Source organism: Syngnathoides biaculeatus, chromosome 20, assembly GCF_019802595.1.
Source record: "Syngnathoides biaculeatus isolate LvHL_M chromosome 20, ASM1980259v1, whole genome shotgun sequence".
Classification (NCBI taxonomy): Eukaryota; Metazoa; Chordata; class Actinopteri; order Syngnathiformes; family Syngnathidae; genus Syngnathoides; species Syngnathoides biaculeatus.
In genome coordinates, this window is record NC_084659.1 from 17251283 (window position 1) to 17266775 (window position 15493).

At 42.8% G+C, this 15493-nt stretch overlaps 1 protein-coding gene across 1 annotated transcript; it reads right to left on the reverse strand.

The window, feature by feature from the left end:
• Positions 1 to 6356: 6356 nt before the first annotated feature.
• Positions 6357 to 15356, reverse strand: LOC133493496 (gastrula zinc finger protein XlCGF57.1-like). Its single transcript, XM_061806923.1, has 3 exons — positions 14532 to 15356; positions 12005 to 12158; positions 6357 to 9256 (listed from the first exon to the last, which is right to left on the reverse strand). Exons 2-3 carry the CDS (start codon positions 12126 to 12128, stop codon positions 7974 to 7976), a joined length of 1407 nt encoding a protein of 468 aa, XP_061662907.1. The 5' UTR covers positions 12129 to 12158; positions 14532 to 15356; the 3' UTR covers positions 6357 to 7973.
• Between the last annotated feature and the right edge of the window lie 137 nt (positions 15357 to 15493).

Here is a 15493-nt window from a genome sequence, read left to right on the forward strand (position 1 = left end):
TTTCTTTGGCAATCTGATTGATATCAAAGGTTCAGCTTTAAATTCACATCCCATTCCACTGGAAAGTACATATCATGGGTTTGGAGCTGACTGGTCAAGCATTTTACTGACTTCTGCTTTTGTCAGGAATGTTTCATTTGTCACTGAGGTGTAAACTCGAAGTTATTGGGTGAAAATCCAAATGTCCACTTGTTCTAAGTTTGTCATCATTCAAAATTTCACCATTGATGTTTGTATTCATCTAACATTCTCAAGATTTACATTCACAACTGGAACGAATAATGAATATTGAATTGTCTACAGAACTAAGAAGTAGCACAGGAAGCATGGGGGTATAGCTCAGTGGTAGAGCATTGACTGCAGACAAAAAGGTCTCCAGTTCAACTCTGGATGCCCCCTTCCTGCTGTTTTGTTCAGAGACTGCCTGAATTGAGGGGTTTGATCATCTCATGAGTAAAAAAAACCTCCCCGCAAAGATGGGAGAAAATTGCCCACTCCTGACTTTAATGACAAATACAGTGCAAGCTTTTTTGACACTGATTCACTGGTCAGGCAAGTCAGAGACTTGTCTTGGTTGCCAATTATATACCCTCCTACTGAGTTTATGTAAAGGTGTGATGTTGTTGTGCTATAATAGGAACAGGATGTAGACTTTTATTTTGACTTCACTTTTATTTTGAAAGCCAGCACTTTCTCTGTCATTTATACTTTTTTATTCTTTTCAACGTTATTTTGTGTTTAAAAATATTTATTGTCGGGGGGAAAATGCCGTTGAATTGTTGGTGGAAGATCTGAGAAACACAGGAAGTAGGCTGCGTGCTTTATTTTGAAGCCACACTTAATGTGTGCCCGGAAGAAATACTTTCTCTTGTGAGATTCCTGGTGGAAGCTACATATTTTGTTCTCCTCCACATTTTTCATTGTCTTGTTGTAGAATGTGAATATCAGTTAGTTTAAAACGTTTGCAAAGCGGGTGTCGTCACAGAGGCACGGTGTTGAATGGGTTTCATTCATTTCAAACATAAACTCGCGAGCTGGAGAAGTGGAGACGTTGTCGAGGTCCGTGTGCGTCGTTGGGCGACCATGTATATTGTGCGGTGTGAATGAGAGTTACCAGAAGCTGCATGGTGACCGTGTTCTTGATCTTGCAGAGTTTTGACAGTAATTGTGAAGAGAAATCTATGAACATCCGTGAATGTGTCTCCTTTATAATACAGCTATGTGAGTTGATGCAAGTTTTTTTTATATTCTTTTCATCTGTTGCAATGTGATATATTTTCTCTTGTTTGTGAGATTCCCGAGTGTAAGAGTTCTGAGTGTAATTGTTTCCTGTTATAAGTTCCCCAGAAAAAAAAATAATAAATTGAGAACCCCCTGTACCAGAGCCCCCCAGAGTACACCTCCATGAAACATTACATATAAAAGATAATGTAATGTAATCCTAATAAAACATTCAGGAAACTACAAAAGAAAGAAATGTTGCTCAATTTACAATAAATAATCCATGAATTGTTTGGTATTCATTTTCACAAGGGCGGTGCGAAAAAGCTGCATGTGACACGAGAGCCACGGGTTGTCCAATCCTGGTCAAGTGGCATGATAAAAAAAAAAAATGTCAACAGGTCCATCTTGCGTCTTGTTAGTCGAGGTGGGGGCATGCTTCTTGCTTCGGGTGCAAGAGGTCCCAGGTTCAAAGACCTTGGCATCTTAAACACTATGAATGTAAAATAGAAATTGAAAAATATAGATTTCTGTTACAGGATGGTGTGTAAAGTACCACAAACCAGAAAAGTCAGACATTTGGATTCACACGAGTATGAAATGGATTCCCTCAGGAAAATAAAATTTGCCACAACTGACAGAGGGCAAACATGCAGCGGGGGGCAGGTGCGTTAACACAATTAAATAAAAACCAGATGAGACTGAAAGTCAGAATTAGTCTAGTTGTACACACACACCTGACTTTGGTGTGGGCAGCGTCGGTTTGATTCCTGCTCAGTGATGGTGTCAATTATGTCCCCAGTGACTGACTGGCAACCAGCTCATTGTGTGTACTGTCTTTTGTGTGGTGTGAGCTGGGATGGGCTCCAGCACTCCTGTGACCGTTGTGGGGATAAGTGGCTTAGAAAATGAATGGATCATTTATACGCATAATTGGGAGTGCAAAACCGGAACTCCTTTTATTTTCACACATGCACACTTTTTCACCCCATTAAGAGTGAGAGCATACACAATGACTACAACGACTATGAAGAATAAACCCACAATGCATTGCACATTTAACATGCCAGTAAAGTGTATCCTTTTCTTGGGCAACAGAAGCCGATATTCTCCCCAGGGGCCCAGCGGTTTAGAACCACAGATGAAAAAGAGTTGGCTTGATCTCCGTGTGGGTTTTCTCCGGCAACTCTGGTTTCCTTCCATGCCATGAAAACATCAACGGTAGATTGATTGAAGAGTTATCATCATCATCATTATCATCATCATCTTCATCATCATCCTCTACCCTTCTTCCCTTTTTAAGTAGTTGTTGATTTATAAATAAAAGATCAAAACACTTCAACCGGAATGAAAGGAGTGTGTAAATGAAGTGTGCAGTGCTGTACATGAATGGCTTTAATGCTGAAACTGGAAATGAAAGATGATCTCTAAAATATTCAACTAAGTTCCTTAAACGTTGACCCAGAAGTGGAGACAATTTTCAAATGATCCCACTTTTTTCCCTGCCTGACGATGGCAGTTGGGGGTCTGCAGGAAGGGAATTGGGATGCGTGGTGAGGCCTGCAGCCAGACTCTCTCAAGTGCAAGAGGACCAGGAAACCGAGAGAAAGGAAAGGAAAAGCAAACTGAGTGTCCAGGCAGCTTTTTGCCACTCATATTTTATGTTTATGTTTTTGTTTTTAACGCGCTTCGTATCCGACCGTTGAGTTTGGTCTGGATTTGAGTCACCAAATTAGCTGGGAACGGTTTCAAACACCGACACAATTCTCCCATCACCACTTTAAAAGACTAAAACACCATTTAAACCTTATTATCCGGTTGAACGGTTGAAAGAAGTTGGGCGAATGGAAACCCCAACAAAAACTTGCTTATCAGCCTCGTATTCCTTACCTTAGCTTGTTAACAACAATATGTGTTTGTGATCAATTTGTGGATGTTGAAGAAACGTCGAACGTGAGTAACTTCATAACTTATATGACGAGGGCCGTGAGGACTTAAGAAATTTAACAAATCTTATCTTAGTACCCAAACTGGTGCTCTATCGTTCGCATCGAAGCTGCTCGCTCCAAGTTATCCTCCCACGCTAACGTTTTGCCTACATCGAGTATACAACGAGGACCAAACATCAATTCTCGACTCAACCACAATGGCCCTCAACTACAAGTGAGGGCCATTGTGATTTGAATCCCCTCCATCCACGTATCCTTTAAATCGCCATACCCTTTATATTTTTAACACAGGTAGTATGTGATTTGTGTACCTTATGTGCTGACTGTGTTTTTTGTGATTGCTTTCATTTGACCTTAACTTTAACATAGAGTAGGTAGGCTGACTTTGGTTATTTGATTGCTTCTTTTTGATTATCTGCAACCCATTGGGCAGCATATTACTGTGCTACCTGTCGGCCGGTCCCAAGCCCGGATAGATTCAGAGGGTTCCGTCAGGAAGGGCATCCGGTGTAAAACTGTGCCAAACATATATGAGCGTTCATCATGCGAATTCTACAACAGTTAGGTCGTGGCCCGGGCTTCTGACACCCGCACACATAAATGTTAATCTACAAGGCATAGGTAGAAATTCAGATAATGTAGGTCGAAGAAAAGAAGAAAAAAGAGGAGGAAAGGGCTTAGTCAGAAGAAGAAGAAAGGGAAGGCACAAAACCTACAGCTGTATGTAGCGACTTTGAATGTTGGGACTATGACGGGAAAAGCTCAGGAGTTAGTTGACATGATGATTAGGAGAAAGGTTGATATATTGTGCAGCCAAGAGAGCAAGTGGAATGAGAGTAAGGCTTGACGTTTAGGTGCAGTGTTTAAATTATTTTATCATGGTGTTGATGGGAAGAGGAGGTACGTACGGGAAAGGAGAGGAATGAAGATTAGCCGAAGTAAAACTGAATATATGTGCGTGAATGAGAGGGGCGGACGAGGAAGAGTGAAGCTCCAGGGAGAAGAGATAGCGAAGGTGGATGACTTCAAATACTTGGGGTCAACAATATAGAGCAATGGAGATTGTGGTAAGCAAGTGAGGAAATGGGTCCAAGTGGGGCGGAACAGTTGGTCTGGTGTTCTATGTGACAGAAGAGTGTCCGTCAGGATGAAGGGCAAAATTTATAAAACAGTGGTGAGGCCGGCCATGGCGTACGGATTACAGACGGTGGCCCCGAAGAAAAAACAGGAAGCAGAACTTGAGGTAGCAGAAATGAAGATGCTGAGGTTCTCGCTTGGAGTGAGTAGAATGGATACGATTAGAAATGAGCTCATTAGAGGGACAGCCAAAGTTGGATGTTTTGGAGACCAGGTGAGAGAGAGAGAGCAGATTTTGATGCTTTGGACATGTTCAGAGGTGAGAGAGTGAGTATGTTGGGAGAAGGGTGCTTAGGATGGAGCTGCCAGGCAAAAGAGTGAGAGGAAGACCAAAGAAAAGGTTGATGGGATGTTGTGAGGGAAGACTGGAAGGCATTTGGGGTTAGAACGGGAGATGTATGAGATGGGCTTAAATAGAGAAAGATGACACGTTGTGGTGACCCATCACTGGACAACCCGAAATAAAAAGAAGAAGAAGATTTTGTTTTTGTGTCTCAACACTAATTCCTCTAGTGTTGTTTTGAGTTCTGTTTTTCACTTGAACTTAAATTTCCAATGAAAGTCAGACCTGAACACTTGTTTCTTTTTTTTTTTTGCAGTCAAACAACATGGTAGTTTCCAGTGCAGCACTTACCTTGTTTGCCCCATCCTTCCTTCCTTCCTAACTCCAATCCTTGTTTTCTTTCTTCCTTCCTTCCCTTCCTTGTTCCAGTGTTTTTTCCTCCTTCCTTCCAACCTTTTTCCCATCATTTTATCCTTGTTTTTCTTCATCAATTCATTCTTTGCTTCCTTCCTTATGTATTTCCTTTCTTCCTTCCCTGTTTTTCCTCTCTTCATCATTTCCTGTTCCCTTCCTTCCTCATTTTGTTGTGTGTTCCCTCCTTCTTTTCTTCCTTCCAACAACAGATCTCTTACGAGCAAGCAACAAAACACTGCCTGTTCCCACCCGGTCTCGATCCGGGGACCTTTTGCATGTGACGCAAACATGATAACCACTTTACTATGGAAACTAATGCGCTCCACCCTAAGCCCTCTGACTCATGTCATATCTCTTGTCCACTTTCACGCCGTCATAAAAACATGTGACTTTTGTTCACGTCACCATATTGCCAGTCAAACAAAGCATTGTTCAATGCTAAGTCCATTGAGATGAAACAAAAATACGTCTTATGGCACGACACCCAGCGTTTGTCCGATACCGTTAAACATTTAGAAGGTGATAATAAATGAAGGTACATGGAAACAGAGACACTTGGCATAGAGGATCCATATCTAATGCTGAAGTCGATGTTTTTGCCAATAAAACAGGTTAATCCACAGAATTGTCAATCTTGATCATCACTTGGCGAAACAAGTTGAAGAATTTGCCTGTCACGACCCGGAGACGAACTTGGCCCGTGCCAATGAAATCACCGCATCCTCACAAGTAGACAATCTGACTTGGCATTCCCTAGATTGGGACAGTCCTGGATCGTGAAGCATTCTCACTGCAGCCAACAGCTTTATACGTCCAACTTTCGTGGCAGTTTCCACAAAGCTGTGATCGCGTAGTGGTTAGTTCTCAGCTTTGTTGCCACGCAATCCTTGTTCAATTCAAGGTCACAGCAGGTATCAACCCCTCAGTCACCTTTTTCGATGATGTTATTTGGCGGGTGTGGGACAGTAAAATTGTATACATGGGTTTGCAGAAGGTCCAGTTTTGTGAAGGGCTAGTGGCGCAATGGATAACGCGTCTGACTACGTATCAGAAGGTTCCTGTTTCAACTCCTGGCTAGCTCGGTTGTGTATTTTGCATGTGGTATCAAAGCCAGTTCAGAGTGATGTTTTTCGTATGTTCACCTGAAATGTCTTCTTTGAAGGTTAGATCACAAATATATATATATTTTTTCTTGATACCTCAAGAACTCCTTTATCAACCGCATCTTCGATTTTAAAGTAATTACATACAGAGATGCATCAATTGAATCATGAAATATGTCTTTCTGCAGCAAACGACCTCACACAGGTGCATCTGGTTCAGGATAATATATGGAGTGGAGGTGGACTTTTCAAGGCAGCCTAACAGGTCTTTGAGAGTCAGATTTCTGGCTGATAGACAGGTGTTCAAATACTTATTTGCCTGTATCACACAAATAAATCACATACACATACACACGTTTTTTACATTGGATTTCATTGTTAAAAAAATTCCATGCTAGAATTTTGAATTCGCACTGTGATGGCAATTAATTACTTCCATAATTTTCTTTAGTTCATTTATTTTTGTAATTCTAAAGGGATTCATGCAAATATCAACCATAAGGACTACAAAGTTTTCTTCACAGATTCATCCCTGCCATGACCCGGATTCAAACCGGGGTTGCTGCGGCCACAACGCAGAGTATTAACCACTATGCGATCACGGCTGTTGAAAGCGACAAAGGTTGTCTTTCTAAATGTGTCACCATGGCAACAAGGCTGAAACCCTGCAGGATGCTGAGCCAGCACCAGTGAAACTGAAAGATTTGATCTCCATTATCATAATCAAGTGAATCATCTCAACATTTTACTGCATTCCTAAAAATATTCATTAATATTTGATCCAGAATACCATCCCAACTGCTTTTGGATAGTGATGAAAACCAACATTCATGTCACTCCCCACATCATCATTTTGTTTTATTTCATAAATAAACATTGAAACTCAAATTTATGAACAATTAGAGTGATGAGTATATTCTTCAATCAAATATTAACATTGCAATAATTGACCCCTCCGTGGATATTGCGCAATCCGCGTCACAGACCAATCAGAGGCCAGAGATCTGCATAAACCAAACCCCGTTTTTGCTCCCGCCATTTTCTCAGACAACATTGCATGGTCCAGTATAGGTTTAGTTAGCGTTTTATCGCGTATTTGGGTTATTTAACAAAAAATATGGTTAAGAGGTGTAGTCACGGACTTTGTAATCGTGACGACAGGTATCCTGAAAGCCTAGTTGGTGGAGTTCGATTCGTACCCTTTCCAAATCCGAAGACCCAGTACGAAAAATGCCTTCGATGGATCAAACTTTGTGGAAGACCGCATCATCAACTAAATCCATCTAATATCAACCGGAACAGATATGTTTGCACGAAGGTATGCCCTATATTTGATTTTCAATACACGTCTCGTATAAATGAAGGAGACGTTCTTCGCTAGCATAACACCGCTACGTGTGAACAATTGACACACTTATTCTTTGTTGAGCGATATTTAGCGATGATCGGACTGCACAAACGTGTCGCTTTTTTGCTGGCTCGCGGCCAGAAGCTTAACCAGACTGTGTTTGCACGAAGATATGCCCTAAATTTGATTTTTAATCCACGTCTCGTATAAATGAATGAGACGTTCTCCGCTAGCATAACACTGCTACGTGTGAATGATTGAATGAAATCAGAAGCATGGAGTCTGTCTCAGTTCAGAATGTATTGTATTGTATTTGCCATTTTTACTGTTTGTCTTACGTCAGCGCACGTGGTGTGACGTCATTTCAGGAGGCATGGTTAACTGCCCTGTACGGAGGGGTCAATTCCTGGTGTGTGTGTGTGCGTGGGGGGGGGGGGTCTACTTCTCCGTTTTTTACATTTCACGGGGGGTTCTGGGAAAAACATGGGCATACTGTACTTGGAAAATAATATTTGTTCTCAATCTGAGCAGGAAAAAGGTTTTTCACCGGTGTGTGTTCCATTATGTATTTTTAAATTTCTCTTCTCAGTGAATCTTTTATCACAAATTGGACAGGAAAAAGGTTTCTCACCAGTGTGTGTTCTTGAGTGTCTTTTTAAACCTCCCTTCTGAGTGAATCTTTGACCACATACTGAGCAAGAAAAAGGTTTCTCACCAGTGTGCGTTCTTGTGTGCATTTTTAAGTTTCCATTTTGGGAGAAACTTTGGCCACAAACTGAACAGGAAAAAGGTTTCTCAGCAGTGTGTGTTCTTGTGTGTATTTTTAAATCCCCCCTGCGAGTGAATCTTTGACCACAAACTAAGCAGGAAAAAGGTTTCTCACCAGTGTGCGTTCTTGTGTGTATTTTTAAATCTTCCTTCCGAGTGAATCTTTGACCACAAACTAAGCAGGAAAAAGGTTTCTCACCAGTGTGTGTTCTTGTGTGTCTTTTTAAACCTCCCTTCTGAGCGAATCTTTGACCACACACTGAGCAGGAAAATGGTTTCTCACCAGTGTGCTTGCTTGTGTGAATTTTTAAGTTTCCATTCAGGGAGAATCTTTGGCCACAAACTGAACAGGAAAAAGGTTTCTCACCAGTGTGCATTCTTGTGTGTATTTTTAAGTTTCCATTTTGGGAGAATCTTTGGCCACAAACTGAACAGGTAAAAGGCTGCTCACCAGTGTGTGTCCTTGTGTGTATTTTTAATTTTCCCTTCTCAGTGAATATTTTATCGCAGAATGGACATGAAAAAGGTTTCTTACCAGTGTGTGTTCTTGTGTGTGTTTTTAAGGTTCCCTTCCCAAAGACTCTTTGACCACAAATTGAGCAGGAAAATGCTTTCTCTCCTGTGTGTATTTTCATGTGTTGGTTAAAATTGCTCATGGAAGCAAAACCTTTCCTACAGAGAGAACATTTCCAGCATTTGTTGGAAGTGTGACATGTCATATCACCTTCCGATTGTTCATCATCATAATTATCATGACCGTCTGTTTGTGATCTTTCACAAAGTTCTCGATCACTTGAGCTGTTCCTGCTTGGAGGCTCCGCCCCTCGTTTGTCCTCATTTTGACCTTCATCTTCACTCTTCAACTGGACACCAGTGACTGGAACCTGGATGATTTCCTGCTGCTCTTCCTCTTTCATGTGTACGACCTCTTCCTTCTCATCTTTGATACGCTGAACCTCTTCACCTTCTTCCTCCTCTTTGATGGGAAAGGACACTGACTGCTGCCGGTCTGGATGAAGATTTTCACTGATGTCTGCAAGACAAAAGACAAACACACAGTGGTTGACTCTCTGATTTGTTCACAGTATGTAACTGCAACTGCACTTTGTAGGAGAGGAAATGGGGTGGTATTACTCAGTAACAATTGCGGCAGATCACCACTGAATGAATGACTTTGGTTCTGATGGCGAACAATCATTCAGTCTGAAAAAAAGTCCAAGTGGGCTTGGTTTTTGGCTCGAGTATAAAATCCAGAACCAAAATGATTCCCCATTTACACAGTCCATAATTCTCTAACAAATGTTCTTAATGTATTTTTAGCACAATACAATGTCAGTCATTTACAAAAGCAATCAGTTTTTATTGCACGTAACATGCCCCTTTTTCCATCACAAAAATGGAGCAGTCTTGATGGAACATCAATGAGGAAATTCACTGCATGGCTGGTGTGGAACAAGGAATTTACGAAGGAGCAGTATAAACGCATTTTATAAAAGAATAAATAAATAAATAATCGCTCTCAGGCGGAACTTTGCCACCTCCAATTTGACCAATTTTCAGGGAAATGAAAAAATCTTGAGTTTCTCAACATTATTTTGTTCAAGCCAGTATGATACTATCATGTACCATTGAACAGTAAGGGTGTCGTGGCAGCCTGGTTGAATTTAAAGTGCCACTGACATCCCAACACACAATGTAAAATAGATATATGTATTTTTAATCACAATATTATTCACTTCAATGTCTATACAAAAAAAATGAGCAGAGAGCGTGTCATTCATGCGCAAAGTTGCAGAAGTCTCACTCGACATCCAAGTGGTAGCCATATTGCCTGCAACGTTATCAGCAGACGTCACACTGGGACATTCGCCATTGAAAACATATAGTGGCACCTGCTGTGGGAGAGGAACAAGAGAGAATTTCGGATTTTTCCGACGCCCCTTCTAAAATGTAAGCGCTTTTCGAAGAAGAGAACATTTCACAATTGAGTGAAGTGACCGGGGCAATATTACCCCATCATTTTGAGCCATGTTTAGAAGATATGCGGATCACTTCTAACTAACAACAGACTCCCCGACATATGTATGACAGTATGTAGCGTACTTAGCCGCGAGTGACGACAATGCCGCAGCCGTCCGCGATCAACCGAAAGCATCTATGAACAAATCTTGCCCGATAACAACGATGAAGAGAGTGAAGAATGTGCCAACCAACCTCAAGCCACTCATCCTTTCGAGGGATTTGTTTTCGAATAGAAGCTGAAAGTGACGTCAAGGACAGCAGCGCCCCCCCCCCCCCCCCAAGCGGACTCGTTGGTTTCCATTAGTTTTACCTCTGGGAAGGTAACTCGTTATTCCTTCGTCTTAGCCAAAATGCCGGGTTGTTGCATTGCTGGACATTGCTTGAACACTCGGGAGAATGGAATTACCCTTCATAAGTTTGCAAGAGACCCGGTTCGTCATGAAAAATGGATTGCACGGGTGCAGAGGACGAGAGCTTCGTGGGTGCCAAATGACAGGTAGGTGTGTGTATAAAAAAGATAAAAATAATAGTTTGGGGCGGACCACGTAATCGGTCTCCCATAACGGAACAAAAGATCCGCATACGAAATATGTTGATGTGCGCGTCGGATGGCATCGGCTGCTTCGCGGACAGCGGCGAATCTGAAGAACCCAGCAGAGAATGCCTCACTCAGCCGCGTGCGCGCAGTAATGCGCCACGGGCCGACGGTGTTCATCAGGTACTGCGGCGGCTTTGAACAACCCCCGAAAGCAGCACAACTCGGCTCTGTCACAGCCAAGCCACACCGGCCGGCTGCGATGAGCCGCGATGGCTCATCTCCGCTGCGGAAGTGGCTCGGACGGGGATGTGGTTTGGCCCTGATCGCATATCATTTGAATATGGGTCAAAACAATAATGTAATATTGCCCTGAGGGCTCGAAACAATAGTGTAATATTGCCCCGGTAACTTCACTCTGTTGTGTGGTGTTCTCCTTTTCGAAAAGAGCTTCCGTGTCAGACGGGGCGCGTTTGTCTCCCAAAGTGAGGATGCACCGCGTGTTTTCACTGGCGAATGCCTGGGTGACGTCACGGACCGAGGATGCAGCCAATATAGCGACCACTTGGATGTCGTAGAATGACACTTCTGCAACTTTGCGCATGGATGACACGCTCTCCGCTCACATTTATTTTTTCGAATCGAGATTGAAGTGAATAATGTTATATGTATTTTTCATTACAATATCTTTTTTTAGAATGTTTATAGGGATGACACTTGGACTTTAAGGTCTTTCTCCTGTGCAGGAGGCCCTCCAACGGACCTGTAGTATGATGGGGTCCAAATAGAATTTCTTCCGCCAAACATCACATCTCTTATTCAGCCGATGGATCAAGGTGTCATTTGTCCCTTTAAGGCACTCTAACCTCCCTCCACGACGGAGGACCTCATATCGGCAGTTGACGACGAGACCAACGAATTCAGTGTGAAAGACTACTGCCGTCGATACGACATGTGCACGTTTGTGTAATATCCAGCAAGCGTTAAGGGATGCGAAAAGTGAGACGATATGTTCAAGATGGAAGAAATTCTGGCTGAAAGTGGTGCATGACTATCCTGGCTTTACTCCTGGTGAAATTCATCACTCAGTAGTGGAGAAGGGGGTGAAGCCTTTGTATAGAGGAATTTTGGAGCAGAAGAAAAAACAAAGACAACAACTCCCCATCACGATGTTCTTCTCCAAAATAAAGCAAGAAGTTAAATGCATCCAACAAGTGAACCAACCTGCTCTGTGTAGCACAATTTGAGGCTGCAGATTGAACACAGCGTCCAGTAGTTGACGTGGCTTCTTCTCCTCTTTTGGGCCCCAAAGTTCCTCCTCGTACTCTGCTGTCCTTCTTGCACACATTTTAACGCAGCGATCACACCAATTTCCACCCTACGTTGGAGGAATAAGAAAAGCAAGTGAAAATCGTACATATGAAACAATTATATCAAGATTAGGACATTGTGCGTTAAACAATACATTTGATAAAATGCCAATGTACCACAATTAACAACAACATTACAACATGTAATTATGTTAGGACAAATGAGACATAAAGCTCGTGTGTGTGTGTGTGGTAGGGGGAAGGATACTGAAAAAATAAAAATGGCTTTGCTATCCTAAATGAATATCTGAAGTTTTTGGTCTTGCTTTTCTTTTTTTTTTTTTTTTTGCAATTATGCAAAAGCCCTGTATTTTTCTGAACAGTATGTCCAGTAGTAAGTAAGTGCTTGGAGGATATCCCATCCGTCCATCACAATTTTCCCAAGATGTCACGAGCAAAACTGCTAAACTTGATATGTCACACATAATCTGCAAAGGGCAGCGATGGAATGCTGAGGCCACCAAACCGGACACACTCTACGCCTCAGCTGCGCCTGGAGAATCTGTCCATAAAAGTTGTGAACAAAATCGGTGACAGACAAAGGGCAGCCTTGGCGGAGTACAACTCTTTCCGAAAACGACTCCGACTTATTGCTGGCAATGCGGACCAAACTCTGACAGTGGTCGTACAGTGACCAAAAAGCCTGTATCAGGGGTTTCGGTACACCACACTCCCGAACCCCCCCCACAAGACTACCAAAGGGAGACGGTCGAACGCCTTCTCCAAATCCACAAAACACATGTAGACTGGTTGGGCGAACTCTCATGAACCCTCGACGATCCTGCCATGGGTGTAGAGCTGGTCCACGGCCAGGAGAGAAAAAAAACATTCTTCCTCCTGAGACGTCGGATGGTGAACCAGAATTTCTTCGAAGCCGTCTTAAAATCCTTCCCCATGGCCTCACCGAATTCCTCCCACGCCCGGGTTTCTGCCTCAGTGACCACCGAAGCTGCATTCTACTTGGCCAGACGGAGTGCCACAGGCCAAAAATGCCCAATAGGACTCCTTCTTCAGCTTGACAGGATCCCTCACTGTTTGTGTCCACCAACGTGTCGAGAAGTTGCCGCTACGACATGCACCGACACCACTCAGGTTCCGATCAGTGGGGCCGTTCTTCAATCAACCCCTTTCAGAACTCACTGTCATTGCCCAAGTGAGCATTGAAGTCCTCCAGCAGAATGATGGAGCCCCCTGTGGTGGCGTTCTCCAGCACTCACTCTAAGGACTCCAAAAAGTGTGGGTAGTCTGAACTGCCGTTTGGTGCATAAGCACAAACAACAATCAGGACCCGTCCCACTACCTGACGGTGGAGTGAGGCTAAGCTTTCATCCACCGGGGTAAACCCCAACAGACCCCGAGCCGGGGATCTCTAATTATACCCACACCTGCTTGGAGTCTCTCGCCGTGGGCAACACCAGAGTGGAACAGAGTCCATCACCTCTCAAGAGGAGTGATGGCAGAGCCCAAGGAGTGCGTAGATGAGAGTCCGACTTTGTCTCATCAGAACTTCTCTACCTCACGCACCAACTCGGCCACCTTCCCTGCCAAAGAGTTGACATTCCGTGTCCCTAGAGCTAGTTTCTGTAGCCGTGGATCAGATCGCAAGCTGGATTTCCATGGAAACAACAGAAGAAAGTTTTTGTATAGGAAGTATACAATCAAATTGGCGAGTAAGAGAATTTACATTATTTAGCAGTTTAGCAGAAACTAATCTGTGAGTGACTAGTATGTAATACTTCTTGTTTTGATTCTATTTTATTACACTTAAAAACCCTGCATACATCAGAACATAACCTTGCCTGTATACAGATATGCTTCCTTGTTATTTTACTTGTTTCGGGCGCAACTGCGGGTATTGTTTGTTTACATTTTGCATAACTGTCATTAAATATTAAATTATAAAAGGTTTGTATACAATATCTTATTGCCTTTCTAGTTGAGAATGGTCAAACCATTTGCTGTAATAGAACTTGACTTTTTGTTCAGCGTCAACAGTGCTCCGAATCCACAAATACAAGAGGTCTGTGTGACGTCAGAGATGGGGAAAAAAAATCGGAACGAGGCATTCTGCCATGTCCGGCAAAAATCGATCAACGTTTTTTTTTTTTAAATCCATAAATACTTATATTTTGTTGATAAAACCATCGAACAAGATGTGTATTTTATTGTAGCTTTGCATATAAATTTTCGTCTAGACAAGATAACATGCGCTCGAAAACTGAAATTCAATACACTTTAGATTAAGATTCCAAAAATACGTGTTTAACGACATTACTTCAGAATCCAATACAAACAATTTCTTTTGGGTGTTTTGATTAGCGTCCCCTCCGCCCCCCAACATATAAATGTTATGCTCAGATATTGTAGTCCCCACTACTTACTAGTTGGCAGCGGAAAGAAGAACTTTAGTTGAAGCTTGATCTTTGAGTGTTGATCGCAAACGGGGCTCTTTGTTAGCAAGCTAAGCTAAGCCGAGAAGCTTCTTCAACATGCACAAGACGACTCCAGACGGACACGAAGCATGCATGAAATATGTTTTGCTCCAGTCAAGTAGTAGTCAGGGGCATCACACGTAGATCATTCAAAAACATTCTGTCCAAATTCAGCAAGACTTATTGCTGTGAGATCGAGCATTCTCCTGCATGCCCAGAAGTGAAAGGAAATGTATTACCCATGATCCCTTACGGCGCAGCTTCCGATTCGTCTTTTTTCAGTGTTTTATGAAGGGGGATTACCGCCACCTATTGCTATGGAGTGTGACTCGGTACGTTTTCAGTCTCCATCCACGTTTTCTGAGCCACTTATCTTCACAATGGTCGCGAGAGCGCTGGAGCCTACCTAGCTATCATTAGGCAGGATGCAGGGGACACCCTGAACTGGTCGCCAGCCAATCGCAGGGCACATGGAAACAAGTGTCCCATGAAGCGTGTTTGTGGAATTTGGGAGAAAACCACAGTGCCGAGAGAAAACCCACGCAAGCATGGGGAGAAGGTCCAAATTCCACACAGGCGAGGCAGAGAACTGTGAGGCTGACGCTAGAACCAGTCGTTCAATCGTTCTCATTTTAATGTAGCGCCGAAGAAAAGGAGGCGGAGTGTTGAACATAGGAGCAAACCTCGTTTTACTGCAGACATCAACAGAGTGAACCCATTACGGCGGGAACTCTCAAACACTCTAACCCCGAAAGTGCAACAACAATAACAGTCCGTGCGGAACACCACAACACAACTCGTGGTCCCGCAGGTAAACGTGTAAACACCACATTAACACATTTTGATCACATGGGCTATTTTTTTCAGCGTCCATGCTTTCTCCTATATTTTAAAATAATAAAAGGAGTGAT